Source organism: Heterocephalus glaber, unplaced genomic scaffold (assembly GCF_053883595.1).
Source record: "Heterocephalus glaber isolate CG9 unplaced genomic scaffold, H.glaber_assembly_v1.0 deba00001451, whole genome shotgun sequence".
Taxonomy (NCBI): Eukaryota; Metazoa; Chordata; class Mammalia; order Rodentia; family Bathyergidae; genus Heterocephalus; species Heterocephalus glaber.
In genome coordinates, this window is record NW_028258301.1 from 754,184 (window position 1) to 775,820 (window position 21,637).

The 21,637-nt window shown below is 34.7% G+C and overlaps 1 protein-coding gene across 8 annotated transcripts in view; it reads left to right on the top strand.

Annotated features, from left to right (window-relative positions):
- Tut4 (terminal uridylyl transferase 4) overlaps positions 1 to 21,637 on the top strand; it is a 119,142-nt gene that overhangs the window by 28,414 nt on the left and 69,091 nt on the right. For all 8 annotated transcript variants that reach the window (XM_087214721.1, XM_013067263.3, XM_013067262.3 and 5 more), the window contains exons 2-4: positions 5,046 to 5,932; positions 11,260 to 11,423; positions 17,127 to 17,243. In XM_087214721.1, the coding sequence (XP_087070847.1) occupies positions 5,140 to 5,932; positions 11,260 to 11,423; positions 17,127 to 17,243 (1,074 nt within the window). In that variant the 5' untranslated portion in view covers positions 5,046 to 5,139. The remainder of the gene's footprint in view (positions 1 to 5,045; positions 5,933 to 11,259; positions 11,424 to 17,126; positions 17,244 to 21,637) is intronic.

A 21,637-nucleotide genomic window follows, 5' to 3' on the forward strand; every position in this document is an offset into this window, starting at 1 on the left:
AAGACTCAAGCCCCAGAACCTGTAGGCCAGTTGGCTAATTAAACAATGTAAAGTTAAAAAAAGGCATCAAACTTCCATTGAAATAATTCCATTTTTGCTGACAGTGGAAGTAGGAAAAGAGGGGTGTCAAGAATATCAGTCTGGAGTACATAGTCCTTTAATTATGATTTTGAATGTCTGGTACATAACTAGCATTGGGTGAATGCAGGCAGGACCAAAGATGATTAGAACTAGAAGTGGACTGATGTGGTGTCTTAATGATTTATTTTCAAATGAAACAAAATATATTCTAAATGCTTTACTCTTCTAAATTAAACTACAAAAGAAAGTCATTAAAAATTCTTAGCAGCTGGGTGTGGTCACACATGTGCCTGCGCGCGCGCGCGCACACACACACACACACACACACACACACACACAGAGGCATGCAATCTCAGCGCTGTGGGAGGCAGAAGGAGAGGATCAAAAGTTTTGAGTCCAGCAACTTAGGCAGACCCTGTCTCAAAAATAAAAAAAATGAGGACTGGGATATAATTCAGGGTGAGGGACTTGGGTTCAATACTCTGTATAGGGTTAGAGAGGACTGTTAGTATTTTCTTGATAATTAATAAAGGTATGTATAATTGGGCTAAAGTTAGAATCTCAATTAAGAGCCATTTACCACATTCTAAAAATGTAACCAAGAATTACAAAGTAGGACTGACATATTTTTGGTTGAACCAATTTTGCTAACAGTGTGCACTGGGAAAGCACCAAGCCTTATTTTCAAAACCCTGTTTCCTCAAAGAAGACTTTATTTCTATGAATTACAGCTTTTTGGGGGAAAATTCTGTACTCTTAATAGCTTCAAAAAATTGAAAATAGTAATTTTGTTGTAAAATTGCCGCACTGTTTCTTGAGGCAGTATGAGAGTAAGACGTTTGCTACTGTTATAAGAAAGGAAGGGAAGATTAGGAAAGAAGTATAGTTTGTTTTTTCCTAACACAGTTCACAATTTAAATGTAGTTTTACTTATATGAAACAAATTATTTACTTAATGTGAAACCTGGCAATTTTCTGAATCTTAAACTCGTCACTAGCACACATTAATTTTTTTTATAGTTGTAGCTTTTATTTATATGTACAGACCTAATTAATAGAGTTTTTGTTGTATTGAGGATTGAACCCAAAGCCTTGTGCTTGCAGTGCAAGCACTCTACCATTGAGCTACATCCCCAGGTCTTTTTTGTCTTTAAGACAGGGTCTTGATAAGTTGTCCAGGCTGGGCTTGAATTTTTGGCCCTTTTGCCTTAACCTCCCGAGTAGGTGGGATTATAGTGCTTTTATATTGTTTATAAACAAATTTGTGGATTAATGATATAGCAAGTCTATGACTTTTGTAAGACATCTACAAAATTATTAAAGAATCATTAGAATAGTACTAGAAAACTTAAAAATATTTTAGTTACTAGATAAAGTAAAACTAATCTTTTAGAAATAGAGCCATATTTATTTTTCATTTAAAAAAATTTTATTGAGCCGGGGATTTAGTTCAGTGGTTTCTCTGTCTGCCTCACAAGCGCAAGGTCCTGAGTTCGATCCCTGATATCAAAAAAAAATTTTTTTTAAATTTATCTGTATTTATCTATCTATGGCACTAGGGATTGAACCCAGGATTTTTGCACTAAGTTACATCCCCGGCCTTTTTTATTTTTTATTTTGAGTCGAGGTCTCACTAAGTCACTGAGTTTCCTCAGCTAAGCTTAAACTTGCAGTTTTCCTGCCTCAGCCACCCATAGTAGTGCTGGAATTACAGACATGTGCCACCAGACAAGCATTTTATTTTCTACAGGAACCTGTCTTAGTTTCTACAAGAATTTAGGAATAATCATTCATTTTGATAGTTCTTTTGATAATTATGTAAGATAACTTATCAAGAATAATAAAAACACAGGCCTGGGATTTAGCTCAGTGGTTTTGCCGCCTGCTGCGCAAGCGCAAGGACCCGAGTTCAATCCCTGGTACCAAAAAAAAAAAAAAATAATAATAATAAAAACAAAATGTTATTTTAAGTTAAAATTTAATTAACAAATATTAGTTAATCATTAACATTAATTGTCAACAGTTAATGTACTAATTAAACATTCAGCTTTTTAAAAACTAGGAGCAAAAGCATTCTTTTACAGGTGTAAATTGCTATAGCTTTTATTAGAAAATATTGGTCAAAAAATGGATGATGAAATCCCGTATGTTTTTGATTTTTTTGTGGAATGGGGACTCGAACTCAGGACCTTGTGCTTGTGAGGCAGATGCGGCGCCACTGAACTAAATCTCCAGCCCTTAGTATGGTTTTGACTTAAATTTTAATTATTGTAATTTCTTAAAATATTGTATAATAACTTAGAAAAAAAGCCCTATTTAAAATTTTTATTTTTAGTTTTTTGAAACAAAGTCTCTCTGTGTAGTCCAAGCTGGCCTTGAACTCACTATGTAGCCCAGGCTGGCCTGGAACACATGGCAATCTTTCTCCCTCAGCCTCCTAAGTGCTGGGATTATAAATGTGTGCCACCACACCCAGCAAAGAGCCTATTTTAAAATTTTATTTTATTTTATTTTATTTTTAAGAGCCTATTTAGGGCCGGGGATTTAGCTTAGTGGAACCACGCCTGCCTGGCAAGCACAAGGTCCTGAGTTCGATTCCTGGTACCCGAAAAAATGAAACAAAACAAAACAAAAGGGCTGGGGATGTAGCTCAGTGGTGCCGTGCCTGCCTGGCAAGTATAAGGTCCTGAGTTTGATCCCTGGTACTGGGGGAAAAAAACTACGATGATATTAAAATCTGGACAAAGATCAAAGGCAGACAATACAGTATAGAGGACTCTACTATGAATAAGAATTATAAAATCTAGGTAAAATTAAGATGTATCGGCAAACATATCTAAGTAAATTTCTTTTTTTCTGGAAATATACTTTGCATACACAGATAGTTGAGAATAAATGATATTTTCAAAGCCTTCTAGGTAATATTTTGTGTTTATACAGTGCATGTTTGTGATAGTTAATCTTGTCAGCTTGATTGATTATTTTCCTAGGAAGTGATTGGATTGTGAGGGCCTTAACTTCATCAAAGGTTTAATCTATTGATGAGCTCATAGTTGGAGGTGCTATTAGGAGATTGGTCCTGGTTGGAGGAAATAGATCACAGGGGCCAGACCTTGGGGAGACTATATTTGGTCTCTTGGCCCCTTGGCCCCTTTTCTGTTGTTCTTTCTCTCTGGTTCCTGGATGCTATGAGGTGAATAGCTTTCCTTGCCCAAGGCCTCCTGTCAAACTGTTTCTGCCTTGCCAGAGTCCTAAAAGCAGTGGAGCCAACCATGAACTGAAACCGTGTGCCAGGATAAACTTTTTCTCCTTTAAGCTGCTTGTGTGAGGTGTTCTGTTATAGTAACAAAAACTGGCCAATCCAATATTTATATGACTTCAGATGTTTGCCCAAATTTGTAATTTAATAAATTAACCAATGAAATCAAAGTGCTACTTTTTTTTTTTTTTTTTGGTGTGGTGCAAGAGATTGAACTCAGGACCTTGTGCTTGTGAGGCAGGTGCAGTGCCGCTGAGCTACATCCCTGGCCCAAAGTGCTACATTTTAATTTCATAGTGTTTGATTTTGTTGGCAGGACTATAATTTTTATTTGTATACATTATAATGCTTCTTTAGAGATGTAGCACTGAATTAAGGCTAATGGGACAAGGTGAACAAGGAAGAAAAATTCTGATCTCTATAAAATGTAGATTTCTAATACAGAAATAATTTAATAAGAGATAATATTTTCACTTTTAGTTTGTGTTTTAAATGTTTCTCAACATAATTCCTCCTGGTTTTTAAGCAGTTTCTTCAGTTTTGAGAACAATTAAGTTTTTAATGTCTTATCAATTAAAGGTTTACATATTATTTCGTTTTTTAAAATTAATTTTGTTGGTATACTTTTGATATATATATATATATAAAATGATCACATTCGTCATAGGGAATTTGTGCCTGTACATGTTATATCTTGATTCTTCTTTTTTTTCTCATTCCTCTCCCTTCCCTTCAACCCTCCTGTCCCTCCCCATGTACAAAAGTCTTGTTTCCGTTTTTTCCTTCTATTCTTTTATTTCATTTTCCCTTCCTTCTCTTTTCCCTCCTATCTCCCTTGTTCCCCTTAAACATTTTCTTCCTACTTTCTAATATCTGTCATTCATTTTGGTCCTTATTTACCCTTTGGTTTCCTCACATGAGAGAAACAATGGAATATTTAAACATGTAGGTCTGATTTATTTCACTTAAAATTATGTTCTCAAGGTACGTCCCATTTACCTAAAAATGTCTCAAGTTTATCCTTCTTTATGGCAGTGTAGCACCCCATTGTATGTAAAAACCACATTTTCTTTATCTGTTCATTTGATGATGGGCATCTGGGCTGTTTTCAGTACTTAGCTGTTACAAATTGTGCTGCTATAAACACGGGTGTGCATATATCACTATAGTATGATATTTTTAACTTTGAGAAGATATGAAGGGGAATACGTGGGTTAAATGAAACCTCTAGTTTTAGTGTTTTTGAGGAATCTCCATACTGAGTACCACAGTGGTTGTACCAGTTTACACTCCCACCAGTAGTTTTTCCCCATAGTCCCTCCAGCCAGCATTTGTTATTGGTTGATTTCTTGATGATAGCTATTCTTTCTGGAGTGAGATGGAATGTCAGTGTTGTTTTAATTTGCATTTCTCAAATGACCAGTGATGTCAAAGATTTTTTAATATATTTATTTGCTGTTCCTACTTCCTCACCTCAGAAGTGTCTGTTCAGCTCAGATGCCCATTTTTAGACTGAGTCTTTAAATTTGGGGAGTCTGATTTTTTTGAGTTTTAAAATACATTTTTAGATATTAGTCCTTTGAGGAATAGCTGGTAAAAACTTTTTCTCATTCTGTGGGTTGTCTCTTCACTGTTGGTGATTTCTTTTGGTGTGCAAAAGTTTTGCATTTTAAGTAACAGATTTTTTTTTTTTTAAACTCAATAGTTTGCTTGCCTAAACTGAATTTGAAGTACTTCAAACTACTGGAACTCTGCCATTTTACAATATTACAATTGGAAAGAAGCACGTTTTTCAAACAATGGAAACGCCTAAGACCTCTAAAAGTGAAAATCATGAACCAAAGAATGTTATTTGTGAAGAAAGCAAACCAGTTAAAGTTATAACTAATCAAACCTTGAAAGCTAGAAATGATAAATCCGTAAAAGAAATTGGGAGCAGCCCTTCAAACAGAAATAGTAGTAAAAAAACCAAACAAAATGATACTTGCGTAGAAAAAACAGAAGTTAAATCATGGAAAGTAAATGCTGCCAGTGTTCCAGGCCCTAAAGATTTGGGGTTAGTTCTTCGAGATCAAAGTCATTGCAAAGGCAAAAAATTACCAAATTCACCTGTGAAAGCTGAAAAGATACCTAGTTCTACTTCACAGGCAAAATTAGAAAAGGCACCCAATTTACAGGCAAAAGTAGAAAAAGTACCAAAGTCACCTAATTTACCAGCGAAGGCAGAAAAAGTGCCCTGTTCAACTGCAACAGCAGCAGCAGGAAAGTCACTTAGTTCACAGAGGAAAGCAGAAAAAGCACCTAGTTCTCAGATGAAATCAGAGAAGGTGGCCAATGTGAGTGCAGTAGACCCAGAAAAGGTGCCCAGTTTACTTTTGAAAGAAAACAAGAGACAAACAGAATTACAACAAACTGGGAAAAAAAATCCAAGCTCCTTTACTTCTGTGAACAAAGTGAATATTGAAACTATACAGAGAGAAAAATCTGCTCTGGAGAAATTACCACAATCTCAGAAGCAACAAACTCGAACAGATAATAATGGTGATTCTGATGATAGTGCTTCAGGAATTGAAGACATGTCAGATGATTCAAGTAAGTACAAATTTGAGTATTTTGTGAGTCACCTTTTTTTAGGAAGTTTTTGTGCATGTGTGTGTATATGTATGTGTGTGAATGTTTTTAAGGTTATTCCTCATTTAGCTACTTTAATTACAAGAAGGAAATTATTAATATGGCCCTTAAAACTAAAACAAAACAAAACAAATACCTTTCCATTTATTATGGTAAGTAAAAAGGCTGTATGCCAAATTTAGTGACTTCTTTAATTGGTTGGACATGCCCAAATACACATCTGTTTATTTACCTATTTTGCAGTGCTAGGGATCAAACTTAAGGTCTAATTCGTGCTAGGCAAGTGCTTTCTCCCTGAAAGACATCCCCATCCCCACATATTCTTGAAATGATTTTAGTAATGTATTGCTTATTCATTCACCAAACTTGAATGTATTACATTCCTATTATATGCCAATCGTGTGTTTACAATGGAAAACTGAAAAGACACAGCCCTAGGCCTTATGGGAGATTCAACTGTGATGAGGTATATACAGATAAGTAATTTTCAATGGCAAAAACTTAAAAGAATTGAGAAAGCACATGATTTAATTGTAAGATTTAGACTTTGGAAAGGGCATGATATAAGTATGAGACTGTGAGTATAAATGAAACTCAGTATTGCTGATTAGAATAAGGATGAGGGTTAAGGAGAATGGTAAAAGATGCACCTGACAGGGCATCTTTTAGATGATGTAGAACAGAATTTTATCGTAAGTGCTTTGAGAAGCAATTGAAGAGTTTTAAGCAAGGTAGAATGATCACATTTTTCTCTTTTTAAAAATCCTTTTGTGGGCTGGGGATTTAGCTCAGTGGTTTTGCCACCTGCTGCACAAGTGCAAGGATTTGAGTTCGATCCCCGGTGCCAAAAAAAAAAAAAAAATCCATTTGGGGGCTGGAGATTTAGCTATTTAGCTCAGTGGTTCTGCTGCCTGCCTCGCAAGCGCAAGGACCCAAGTTCAATCCCCGGTACCAAAAAAAAAATCCTTTTGGTTACAGTGCAGCAAATTCTTTGATAGGAACAAAACTGGAAGCAGAAATTAATTAGGACATGGATACAGTTTACTTGAACTATTTATAAAATTCATTTTTTCCAATATTCTGGCTTTAGTTTAATTAATTAGGAAAGTTGTCCGTTTCTTTTGAGGAACTAAATCCTGATTTTGTTTAAATTAATGAATTTTTGGAGTAATCTTTTCTATGTATATTGTTTCCATAGCTGGAAGAATAAAGCCTTACACTGATACAGAAATAAAAAGAATATACCTCTTAGTCATATTTGCCATACTTTGAGATATACTGGTAAACAGTTCAGAAATGGGTTCTTTTTATTTCTGGTGATACATATCTGGTGCTATGTTGACAGACCTTTTCTAAAAAATTGCAATCGAATTGTCTGTATGTGTATAAGAAATAAAATCAATTTCATAATTTTTTATTGATAAGGCTTAGGACAAGGCCAAGTTTAACAATTCAATTTAGAGACAGTATCAAGTAAATAATAATATTGGTAGCATTTAGATATGGCAAAAACTTAAACATGATGATGCATGAATGATTGAAGTTTGGGAAAGGGTGGTACTTAAAGATCACTAGAGCTGGGTTTGGTGGTGTGGGTCTATAGTCCAGCTACTAGAGGCTGAGGTTAGAGGATCACTTAAACTAATGAGTTCAACACTTGGTAGGCTAAGGTTGGAGGATCACTTGAGATCATGAGTTTAAGACTAGCCTGGGCAACATAGTGAGACCCTATCTCAAAACATGATTTAAATATTATTACTATTATTACTTTTCTTTGGTACTGGAAATCGAACTCTGGACCTTCTGCTTGTGAGGCAGGCGGTAGAACCACTGAGCTAAATCCCCAGCCCTTTATGCCCTATTTTAAAGATTCTGCTACTTCCCAAGAGTGCCACACCAGGAACCAAGCATTTACCACATAGACCTTTAGAGATAGTAAAGATCCAAACTATTGCCATAGGGATGCAATAGCTGTATCATTTATTAATATGTTATTCCACTTAAATGCATTTTTGCCCTTTACATGTTGAACAGTTGAAGCTAGCTTAAGGAAGCTAGTAGACCAAGTAGAGATCCTTTTGGGAAACTTGGTTTAACAAATTACTAAGAATGATGTATAGTTGTTTTTCACCATAAGTAAGCGCATCTCATGTTTTAAAGAATTCTCTTCAATATGTATATTTGTCATGAAGTTACAGTCATACAGTAATAGTTTAGCTCCTTTTCACATATAAAAATTCAATTTAATATTTAAATTAATGGTCTCATTAGATTGCTTCTTGACAAAAATAGAATAAATACTTAAATCACTATTGGACTAAATAAGTTAGATAGGAATTTGATTTATCTCAGTGTTCTGTATTAGGCCCAACTTTACCTCCCATTTAGCACTTCCACAATTTTTCTTTTACCATTCATTCATTCGATACTTTGTTTTTGGAGTCTTCTATGTGCTAGATACTAATATTGTCTCTAGAAAGAAACACATAACATCACCCTTATGGAATGAACAGTCTAGTGAGAGTAGCTGAGTGTGGTGGCTGTAATCCCAGCACTCTGGAGGCTGAGGCAGTAGGATCCCTTGGAATTCAAGGCCATCCTGAACTATAGAATGAGACCCTGTCTTAACCCCTCTCCCCTGCCAAAAAAATAAATGTAGTAGGAATAAGCAGACAACAGATCTACTAAATAAGAAAAATATATAGTAAATTAGAGAGTTATAAGAGAAAAAAGTAAATCATGAAAGATCATAGGGAATGATGCTGCTGTTGCTTATCATGGTATTTCAAATTTAAATTGTCACTGAGAAGGTGGCATTAGAGCAAATACTTAACATATGTAAATGGGCTGGAGAGCATTTTAAAATGGAGACTCTTGGGGTCTATTTGCAGAGATTTTTGTCTCAGAAGGTCTAGCATGGGGCCTGAGAAGCTGGATTCCTAATGCTCCCAACTGATGCTGATGCTGCTGGTCAGGATTGTGCTTTTGAACACACCCTAATTCATCTCATTTTCACTCATATAACATCCTTCATTGTGTTTTCAACATAGCCAGAAGGATCTTGTAAAAAAAAGTCACATCATGTTACTATTATTCAGAAATTCTCAGTGGCTTTCTGAATATCAGAATAAAAGCTAGTTTTCTTGTAGTGAGTAGTAGAGTACTGTGACCTTCCCCACTTTTCTGCCCACATTCGTGCACTTTTTCACCTTTCTCTCTGCTCTAGATGCATGGTTTTCTTGTATTTCTTCAGATGTGAAGGCGAATGTCCACTTAAGGGCTTTTGCATTTATTTTTTCTTCTTCCTTGAACATTCATCTCCTAGATGTTCATTTGAGAGCTCTCTTAACCTTTTTTTGCTTTCTTAATGAGGCTTTTACTCATTAATAACCCTTACCTCCACCTCTGACTCTTTTTTTCCTTTTGATTTTTCTCATAGTCCTGATTATGCTGTCATATTTTTAATCTTTACTATAGTTTTTTTTTTTTTGGTACTGGGGATCGAACTTGGGACCTTGTGCTTGTGAGATAGGCGGCGGAACCACTGAGCTAAATCCCCAGCCCCAATGTATAATAGTTTTATTGGATATAATTCACATGCTATAAAATTCATTCTTTAAAAGTTTACAGTTCACTTGTTTTTAGTATATTCACAAAGTCATGCAACCATTGTCAGTACTAATATCTGAATGTCTTCATCACCCCTTCCCCCAAAGAAACTCTATACCCATGAGCATTCACTGTTTTTTATCCCCTCCTCCTACCCACTGGCAACCACTGATCTTTTCTGTCTGTAAACATTTAGGTTTTCAGCTCTTGTTTTGTGAGGGTATTAACATCTCATGGAATATCTCATTAGTATTTTGTGTAACACAATTTGGGACATTCTGCCTGGTAATATTTTGTATGATAGTTCCAGAAAATTAAATAATTTCACTTATTTCTGACTTTTAAGGAAATTCTAATTCCTTGTACACTATTGGCAGAAATGATAATTTTACAGGATTTCCTGGTGCTAGTTGTCATGCAGAACAAATTATATATATAGAAAAGAGAGGGCTGGGGATTTAGCTCAGTGGTTTCGCCGCCTGCTGCGCAAGTGCAAGGACCCGAGTTCAAGCCCCGGTACCAAAAAACAAAGAAAAGAGAACATTATATTATTGTCTTGTTATGTTTCTTTTTCATGAAATATAAAATATAAATAGAATTTCATCTTTCTCTTTCATTTCCATAATTAAATGGTTACTAAAAATTATTTTTCCCTAAATATTAGTATATAATTGCAAATTATAAGAGCATTGCTCTTATTATAATTTAAGAAACTTATCTAACCTAGCCACACTTAGGATGTTTGAGTCCTTTTCATAACTTTATCTAAGAGTTTGCCTTCTTATTCTAGAAATTCCTGTACCCTTTGATAGGAAATATACCACTTCTAGAGGCATATCATTTCTTACTTGTTCAGAAAATTATAATGTTCAAAAGTAGAGTGGATTGTCAGAGTTCCACTAGATAGCATGTAGTTGGCTTTTGAGGAGTGGACTTACTGATTATTTCTAAACATTGCTTCCCATTACCGCAACCCCACCCCACTGGGGACCTAGTGCATAGTGGGCATGTGCTCTACTACTGAGCACATCCCTATTCTGAAGTGGTTTTAGAATACTTTCAAATTCCACGCCCCCCCCCCAAATTCTTTATTTAACTACTAAAATAGAAGCTTTGGCCTAGGCATTGTATAAAAATCTGAATATACAAAGTTAAACATGACCTGGTCATTAGCATCAAAGAACCCAACATCTCTAATGTAAGAGATAGGTAAATAAATAATTTTCATTACTTTGGAAATATGAGATAATGGAAAGTGCTATGAGAATGTAGAGAATATCAGTTTGGCTTCTAGTACAGGTTGTACATAAGCTGAATTTTTGTAGGACAGGTAAATATTACTAGTTGAATTGGGAAGGCATTGATGAAAGAGGAAATAACAAAGGCATTGACATTTCAGACAACAATGTTAAATTTAGCAATTTGATATAAAAGTAGATTTGTGTGTGTGTGTGCATGCGTGTGCTGAAGTGCTCTACAAGGGAGCCACATACCTGGCCACTCTTGAAAATTTTGATGCCATGTATGTCTCTTATTTCACCTATATGTAACAACTTGTACAACCAAGGAAAATGTAAGGAACGAATAGTTTTTCTGTGTAAGTTGAATGTCTCTTTTTCATTAATTTCTTTAAAATTTACTATTTCTGGTTATGATAACTGAATTGTTTCCTTTCCCAGGGAAAATGAAGAATGATGAATCTAATAAAGAAAATTCTTCAGAGATGGGTTACTTGGAAAATGCCACTGTGATAGATGAATCTGCATTGACACCTGAGCAGAGGCTAGGCTTAAAACAAGCAGAAGAACGTTTAGAAAGAGATCACATCTTTCGACTTGAAAAAGTATGCTGTGTTGTTTTAGTTATTTCGAGGGAAATATGTATTTTATAACTTTTCCCCTATATATGGCTCTTTTTATTTTTCTTGTGGACCATCAGGGTTTGTTGTGTTTTTTTTTGGTACTAGGGATCAAACTCAAGACCTTGCTCTTGAGAAACAGGAGTGGCACCACTGAGCTAAATTCCTGGCCCTCTTTTTATTTTTCTTTCATTGATAAGACATATGTAGTATTCATCCTTCCTTATTTCCCTTTTTCTTATGTCATTCTCTCCCTTTTTTTTTAAACTTCCCTTTCTTTGTTCAGCAATTACATTGTGATCCTGACTTCATTTATTGATTGCAGGGATCAGAAGACTATGGCCTACCTCCTTGTTTTGCTTTTGAATATGATAAACCCAACCCCTTTTTTGAAAACAAAGTTATTACAACACAGTATTACTCATTAGTTTATATATTATCTGTAGCTGCTTTCATACTTCTGTGACAGAGTTGAGTTGAATAGATGCCAGTGATATCATATTGCCTGCAAAGCATGAAATAATAGTTTTCCAAAGCATAAAATATTTACCAGAATGTTAGTTTGGTACTGATCTCTGATTTATTCCCTCATTAAATAGATACTGAGCACTTCCTATGTGCTAGGTATTGTACAGGACAATGGGGGCATATTGGTGAAAATGGCATAGTTTCTATTAGAAGTTAAAAGTTCATTTGGATTGATGAAATAAGCTGACAAATATTACTTTCAGCTTACTGGACTTTCTCCCCTTTCCTTTGCTTTTCTTTTTTTTTCTCCTATGTTTACTGAACACTATGAACTAGGAACTGTTCTAGCCACTTGGTAAGAAACTAGGTATTTTGTTTCTTAGTATTGTTTATTTTCTTAACCTAGAGATACAGTTCTAGCCTGAACAATAAAAACACTGCTTAGGTATTGAAGCAAAGAATCACAGATCAAACTATTGACAGATAGATTCTTAAGATATTTGTGAATTTGCACACAAGGAAATAAGTCATCCTTCTTGAAAAAATGGGAAAGGATAGAAAAGAGCTGGGGGGGAGGGGCCGGGGATTTAGCTCAGTGGTTCTGCTGCCTGCCTTGCAAGCTGAAGGATCCGAGTTCGATCCCCGGTACCAAAAAAAAAAAAGAAAAGAAAAAAAAGAAAAGAGCTGGGGATGTAGTTCGGTGGAGTGCTTGCTTAGCTTGTTTTCCATTGTGAGGTCCTGGGTTCAATCCCCAGTACTGGGAGTGGTGGGGCGGGGGAGGAAGGAAATGATAGGATTTTTGTGTAGTTTAGATAAATGAGATGATACCTAGAGTGAAGAAGGTAATCCTGGATTATTATTATTATTATTTTTTTGGTACTGGGGATTGAACTTGGGACATTGTGCTTGCGAGGCAGGTGGCGGAATCACTGAGCTAAATCCCCAGTCCCCTGGATTATTAATAGAATTTAGGACAAAATAGTCAGCACATGAAAAAGGAATATCAAGGAGTAGAATTTAGAATATAGGAAAGGAGTTTGTGTATGTAGCTAGTCTTACAGTCTCCTACATAGAAGGAAGTCTTTTTTGTAATTATTTTAGTTACTTCTGTTTTTACTTGGTTCTCTCAGTTTCCTGCTCCTAAGCTTGGAATTAGTAGTAATAGAAGTGTCTATTGTCAAGATAAGTCTTGAGTAAGTCTATAAGTCTTTTATATATCATGATCTGATAATAAAAAGTTGAATTGGAGAAGCCCTGAGATTTTAAAAAATGTGATACTGGTTTTTTAAAAAGGTTCACTAGTTAGAGAAAGACATACGCAAACAATAGTATTAATAGTAGTAAGGTTTGAAAATGGGATCATGGACAAAAGATTGACCAACCTGAGTAGGGGATATCAGAATTTTCAGTTTGTGAATTCTACTTAAGGAGGTGACATTCGAGGGAGTCTCAAGGAAAAGCTAGGAAGGAGTTCATCAGGTGGGTAGGGAGAGGGTGTTTAATGTATATGTACAGTATTATGTGGCATGTATTAAGAAAATATGGAAGTATATTTTCAAGGAAATAAGCAGGGAGCTGGATGAGAAGATACATAGGAATGAAGCAAGAAAAGCCAGTTCTTGGGAGAAGGAAGAGAGATGAGGGTGAAATGGGAATTTGATGATAGTAGGAATTGTCTGGGGTGAAAGGAAAGCTTGGGAGCATTAGAAATACTTTATTCATTGTCCAGTTTAGACCTTCAGCAGTGATTTAAAGTCACTGTGGCAGTGCCAGGTGTTTCTTATCCCTTTTTTTGTTATAGCCTTTTGTTGTTCTCATGCCCTCCAAACTTTGTTTTTAATTCAGTGTACTTAACATTTATCTGTACCAACATTAGACTGTCATTAAGAGTGTTATTTGTAAGATCTTTTAATTTAACAGATCTTTTGGTTCATGATGTGTACCCATAGGTTAGTGAGGAATAAAATGTAGCTTTTTGCCTTGTACCAAAGAAGATTTAGGTCCAGAACATTAGATCAAAAGGGTAAATTTCCCTTCAGTGAATGTTAAGTATTGCCTGGGAAATTCTTGCAATCTCCATGCCCAGAAATCTTTATTTTAGCTTGTCTACAGAAGTTTAAAGGTTAGTCTGCTTGTTTAATGGTAAATAAATATTATAACTATAATAAAAGAAATACTTAAACATTTTTCATATGTCTCTTCTGTGAAACTACAAACTTCATGATGGTGAAAATATTTTCGTTTTACTTGATATTTTGTTTACTAAGTACCTTGCACATAGCATTTGGCTTACAATTAGAGGTATTGAGCATAGTGGTCAAGATGCATGGATTTGGGAGTCATGGGCCTAGCTCTGCTACTTAGTAATTGGATAACATTGGATATGTTGGGCCGCAGATTTAGGTCAGTGGTTTCGCTGCCTGCTACACAAGTACAAGGAGCCGAGTTCGATCCCCCATACCAAAAAAACAACATTGGATATGTTATTTAACCCTGTAAACTTCAATTTTTTAATCAATAAATTGAGGTTGATAAAAGTAACCTCATAACCTCATGAAGCTGTTATGAGGATTAAATAACATAAATGATATTTTGGCCACAAGATCCAGTCATTATATAGTAAGCACTAAATAAAGATTAGCTGTGTGTAGAATTCAATTACTTTATCAGGTAGGATAATTTTTATTATGTTATAAAGAGATAAAAGCAGGCTTCAGTGATAGAGATTTGTCCAAAGTCAGTTGAGATTATCATTCTAGGCTTTCTGACTCCTCATTCAGTATTCTAACAAGCTTTTCGTAATGAAAGAATCTAGACATGTCCTTGTCTACTAATGTTTTTTAATTTAAAAATTTATACGATTGATTTCATGATTCCTTTAGTCATGGCTTATCAATTTTCATGGCCTTTAAAAAAAAATTTTAATTTTTGAGGTGAGTCTCTTATGTAGTTCAGGCTGGCCTTAAACTCGCTATGTAGCCCAGGCTGGCTTCAAACTCATAGGATCCTTCTGTCTCAGCCTCCCAATTGCTGGGATTACAGGCATGCACCACTATACTGGGTGGTTTTTGTTATTCTTGTATAAGTTTCTACCTCCTGAATCCAACTCTTTTTACCACTTCCACTACTGTCACTGTCTTTTCTGGATTATTGTAGTATGCTGATAACTGCAATATGCTTTTCTTATTTCTGTTCTTGAGATTGAAGGCAAATGAGCCTTCTAAAATATAGATTACATCTTGTACTTTTCAGTGGGTTTCCCTCACATTTAGAATAAAAGCAGGCCCCCATTATATTTTCTTCTAAGCATACTAGAGTTTGTGAATTTTTTCATGTATTTTAGGCACATTTCTGCCTTAGGGTCTGCCTTATCACATACTTTTTCCTCTGCTTGGAAAGTCCAAATATATTGATTCCAAATATCCATACATGTGCTCACTTGAGCAGCACATATACCAAATATCCATACAGCTCAAGACTATGCTTTCTTTAAATCACTTAATCAACAAGGACTTCAGTGATGACTCTGTTTTAAAAAGAGAGTAACTCTTCTCCTGTTCCATATTTCTATTCGTTTGTACATTTGTTAATTATCCATCTTGCCACACTACAATGTAAATTCATGCATATAGGTATTTCTATTTGTTTTGTTTATTGCTATTTGCAGTTCTAAGAAAAATGTTTGATATATAATGTGAGCACGGAAAATACTTAGTGAATAAAGAAATTGTTGAGTTGCAAACTGAGGAGGTGGAGTTTTCTACAGTGGCTTAACCTATTGTCTTAGAACTAATTTGAAAGAAATTTTATAAGTTAGAATAACTAGATTGAGCTAAATTTCATTTTCTTGTTGCCTTGAGCAAGTTAATTAGTTCTTGTGATATAGATCTTTGCCAATAAAATGGAGAACTAGATAGGGTTGTTATATGGTTAGCAGGTATTTTTTTTAGAAATGTTGAGTTTTTTTTTAAATTGTGGGGCAAGTTTCCAGTTTAAAGAAAGTTGTGTATTTTTTTTTGGTACCGGGTACCGAACTCGGTTCCTCACGCCTGCCCAGCAGGCGGCGAAACCACTGAGCTAAATCCCCGGCCCCAAAATTGTGTATTTTGAGGTGAGAAAATATTTTTGTCAGGAGCTGCAACCTATTGAATACTGAAGATCACACTGTGAAATAAAGATTAAAGATTGCTTAAGTTTCTATGTAAGGTATTAAAAACTGTGTTTTAAAATTCAGCAGCAACATAGAGAGACCCTGTCTCAGAAAATAATCAGCATCTATTTATTATATTTTTATAATTTTTTATTGTACAATGTTATTTTTTCTTGCGCTTAGATTTGAACCCAGTGTCTCATGCTTGTTGGGCAAACATTCTACCTTTGAGCTACATTTCTAGCCCTTACATTGTTTAATTTTGTAGTGGAATGTTGGCTTCAGATTCAGATATGCATGAATTCAGGATCTCCTGCTTAATAGTGCTGTATCCTTGGGAAGTTGCAAGCTTTATGAGCTTTTGTTTCTAAATCTGTAAAATAAAATAATACCAATTTTACTGGATTACTAGGGGAATCTACAAATTGTATATTAAACAACTAGCATAATTCCTGACCCCTAGCAGGCAATCAATAATTAGTGTTTCATTATTATTTCGAGAATACATACATACATATATATATATAAAATAATGAGTAAAGTACTGTGACTGATGCTTTAATGTGTCAAAATTGTCATTCCCTTCAGAGTAGTTACTTCAAGATGTTATGTATTTTATTCCTATGATATTGTGATTGATTTAGAGTGTTCTTAGAACTCAGCTTTTGAAGTTATTTTCCATATTTTTGATCTATTTTGAAATCCATAATGAGGCTAGATTTTATTTTTTATGGTAATGAGAAAGTGAAGTTTGAAATCAGTTGTGGGGACGGCACTGAAATAAGACTAAGACTGCCTTTTTTTAAATCTTCATTGGGTTCTGAAAGTATTACATGAATAATAAACATGCTACTATTATGATATTGTTTGAAATTAATACATAATTTCCTATGGTAACTATTTTGAAAAGGACAACTATCTCTAGGTACGTAAGTAATGATTTATTAAAAACTTATTCTTTCAGTACTTATTTCTGTATTGTAGTCATGTAATTGCATTGTTCATTATATAGTCAATAGTTTAGTCCTTTGTTTTCTGAAAGTAATGCATTTTTAATCTTATCTAATTAGCGATCACCAGAATATACCAATTGCCGCTATCTATGCAAACTTTGCTTAATTCACATTGAAAACATCCAGGGAGCTCATAAACATATAAAAGAGAAACGACATAAGAAAAATATTTTGGTAAGTTTTTTTTAATATCTTTTTGGATGGTAAAACTATATCAAGTACTTTTTACTTATGAATCTAAAAATGAGGTATTATACTTTTCCAGTCTTAGTAACTGAATTGATAGTTTGAAAGCTGAAAGCTTGAATTGCTTTCCTTATCTCAAGTAGTCAGGAGGGGAACTTTCTTGAGGCTAGTTTACTCATCTATAGGAATGTTTGTTCCTAAGTTTAAAGCTGTCAGGTACAATTTGTTCACCCAACCAATATATATTGAATACTTGCACTCTAGGTCTAGGCAGTGGTAAATGGGTTCCTCCTCTCCTTAGAATTTCTAACATTGGTAAATACAGATTCAAGTGTAATGAGTTTTATTAAAGGGGGAGATGTGGTGCCAAGGAAATGTGCAAGGATATTTTACTTGGTCTAGAACAAGACTTTCTCTGAAAAAGTGATATTTGAGTTGAACCTTGAAGTAGTGGTATAAAAGGCAAAAAGGAGTGAGGAACATTTTACATAAAACTACATAAATAAAGGTCTCTAGAGAGAAGTGTTCATGGCATATGAGGAATTGAAAGAATTTAGTTAAGACTGGAGCAAAGAACTAGTGGGAAAATGGTGTTACATGAAGCTGGAGTCATATAGACCATGCAGAGCCTCATATAAACTTTGGACTTGGGGAATTTATAATCTTTCTGTTAATTGTATTAAAATATTTTGTTGTTATAGATAAGAGTATTTTCTTTTTAAAGTTACAATACTAATACTGTGTAACCTCTTACTCTAAGTTTCAGCTCAGATACTTACTCTGGGAAATAATCTCTGTACTTCTCTGTCTTCCCATAATAGCCCCCCATATCTTGATCAGAAAACCTTAAAGGCTACATTTATTGTCTGCCTTCTCTACTCTTCTAAAGTATCTAATATTCTAAGAGGGCAGGTACAGTTTCTTTTTAATTTGAATTGTTTTTCTGTTTTTTTTTTTTTAATTTGAATTGTTTTGACAGTGTCTGGCTCATAGTAAATGCTCAGTACATTTTTTTTTTGGTACCAGAATCGAACACATTTTTTTTTTTTTTGGACAAAATGAATGCCCTGAAGCAAAGTGTGAGTACTTAGAATTTAGAAATCATGAAAAATTGGCATCCTATTGTTTTTATTTAATTAGAGGTCTAGAAAATTTAGTAGAACAGACACAGGGTGATAGTTGTGGAAATAACTGGGAATTTTGTGGAAATATTGAAAGATGCTCATCATCAGTTCCAGGAAGGTCAGGAATAAGTTTCCAAGCAAGAAACTTAAAAAGAAAATGACATCTGTACACATTATAAGGAAATTTTAGACATTATAAAAACAACCAACCAACCAAAATGAAAAGCACACTTAAAAGCAACCAAGCTCTTCTGCTTTTATTGAAGTTAGAATAACAAGTGATTAGGTTTATTTTCTCTTTGAAATAATGAAAAATAAAATCAAACAGTGGTTTTAGAGGACAAAGCATAGTCTGTGAATGAAATGTCATGAATCCAATGATCCAGTTTGAGAGTGTTTCCAGAAAGAATCCAGTTTAAGGGGAGCCCAAGTGAATTCCTGGAGTTGAAGAGAGGGATCTTAAGAGTTCAGAGAGTTCAAGTTCAGAGATTGCAGGACAGAGTAATAAAAAAAGGACAGGCTGCACAAAGAAGAGATTTGGAGATCTGTGTATCTTAGAGTATGCAGCACAGTGCTGATTGGTGTATGCATGTGCGGAATCCTTCCTGAAGCCAAAAAGAACTGTCTGACATAACTTTGATTTTTGTGTGCTGACTTTATATCTAGCTGCTTTGCTGAACTCTACCAGTTTGTGTGTGTGTGTGTAATTTTTAGGGTTTTCTACTTATATAGTCATTCCATTTGCACAGAGATAGTTTTACAGCTTTTCCACTTTAAATGTTTTTTATTTCTTTTTCTTGCCTAATTGCTTTGGCTTGAACTTCCAGTGTTATGTTAAATAGAAGTGGCAAAAATAATCTTATCTTTTTGTTGTTGTTGTTGTTAAGAGTACTGTACATTCTTTTTTTTTTTTTTTTGGTACCAATCTTCTTATCTTGCTCCTGCTCTTCGAATAAAAGCTTTTTTTTAGTCTTTTGCCATTTAGTATTTTGTTAGCCAGTAGTTTTTCCGCATATGGCCTTTATTATGTTGATGTAGTTTTCTTTTATTTCTAGTCTGTTGAGTGTTGGATTTTGTTTGCTTTTCCTGGATCAGTTGAGAAGATCATGCAGGTTTTTTCTCTTCATTCTGTTAATATGTATTACATTGACTTTTTTTTTTTTGATATGTTGAACCATCCTTGCAATACATGAATACAGTAAATTGCTCATGGTCATAATGTATAATCCTTTTAATATGCTGCCAAATTTGATTTTCAAGTATTGCTTTGAGGATTTATTGAAGGTTTTTAAGTGGGAAAATAAATAGTGCCTAGCCTGAAGCATTGTTTCTGGAATTTCTTCATCTTCATAGAAGGTACCATTTGTCTAGTGCTTAGAGCAAAGACCTTTATGCTATTCTTTATTTGTTGTTGTTTTTTTTGGTACGGGAGATCGAAGTCAGGACCTTGTGCTTAGGAGGCAGGTGGCAGAACCACTAAGCTAAATCGCTGGCCCCCTTTATGCTATTCTTGATTCCTCTTTCTCTCTCCCCTTAACTCCCTCATTTTTTATTTTTATTTTTAATTAAAAAATTTTTTTTATTTTATTTTAGTGGATTGAACCCTGGGTGCTTGCACTGAGCTGCATTCCCAGCCCTTTAAAAAAAAATTTTCCAGTTTTAAATTTTGACACAGGATCTTGTTAAGTCACTAAATTGTGATCTTCCTGTCTCAGCCTCCCAGAATGCTGGGATTAGGTGTGAGCAGCTAATCTTTCAATTTTTCTTTCTAACCATTAGCCAATCCTAGAGATTTTAACTTCAAGTTACTATGTATTCTAAATTCAGTAATTTGTTACTTCTTCCTTCTGCTTTAAACTAAGATACCACTTTCTTTTACTGGACTATTTTTAATTTATCTCCTTGTCGAACCCCTACATTTTGCTCCCCTTTTAGCATCTTAGATTACTGTTTTAAAATGTCATGTTATTTTTTGTGCCTGTCCCTTCATTGGCTTCTCAATTTAGAATAAAATATATTGTACACGATTATCCAATATTTGATTTCTAATTAATCAGCCTCATTAGTAACCCCTTTGTTACTCAGCTGCAGTTACCATGTGTCTTTAAGTAACTTTAGGAGCTCTCTTACCTCTGGTCTTTGCATTTGTTGTTTTTACTGTCTGGAATGCTTTCTCCCAGAAATTCAGATATCTCTTTTCTTCACTTCATTCCAGTCCCTGCTTAAGTGTAATGTGTTTGGCATGGGCTTCTCCACATTATTCTAATATAATGCCACCTTCCCATCATTCTGTAACTTTGTACCCTGCTTTATTTTTCTTAAATATCACTATCTGGCATGATACATATGTATGTATCTTTTTCCTCTTGGCTAGAATGTAAGTTACAGAAGGGGAGGGATTTCACTGGTAATATTTGTGACAGTATATATGAGAATATCAGGAGGATATGAGGATGATCAATGATGTGAATTTTCATTGAAAATATTAGATGGAATAATATCCTAAAGGAAGTAGCATAGGCTTATTAATAGCATGGATAGATAATTCTTTGGTTGTCTTTTATGTTTTTATTTTCATGAAAATCTAACAATATAATTCAGAGCATTTTGTGGTACTTCATATATGTAATTTTGTAGCAAGGTATTCTTATGTATTTTTTCATTTAAGTATGTTGCTATTAATTCTTTTTTTTTTTTTTTAGATACTGGAAATCGAGCTCTGGTCCCTGCGCTTGCGCAGCAGGTGGCGAAACCACTGAGCTAAATTCCTGGCCCTGTTGCTATTGATTCTTTTGATGAAGTTTTTAAAAAATAGCCCTGAAAATTTAGATAATTATCTAAGGCTTCGATTATAACTAAGAATTACAGAAATGGTCACAGAAACTTACAAAAATGAGGTTTGACTAATCTACTATGTTTGATAATTCTATTAAGGTTGAGGCAGGAGGATAGCAAGTTGAAGCCCAACCTGAGCAACTTAATGAGACCCTTCTTAAAAATTAAAAATAAAAGGAGGGCTGTAGATATAGCTTAGTGCCAAGATCCTGAGTTCAATCCCCATTACTGCTCCCTCACCTGTGTTTGATAATGCTGTGTCTAAGGTAAGCTTTACCTGTGTTGACACTGAATATGGTAACAATGAACTAAATTAGGAATGAACCCCAGAGTCTTTGTTTAACCATATTTGGATGGTGGGGGAAGCAGCTAGTTTTGGTTATGTGATGGGGAGCCCTGTGTCTCAAAAGTTGAGCTTTTTTT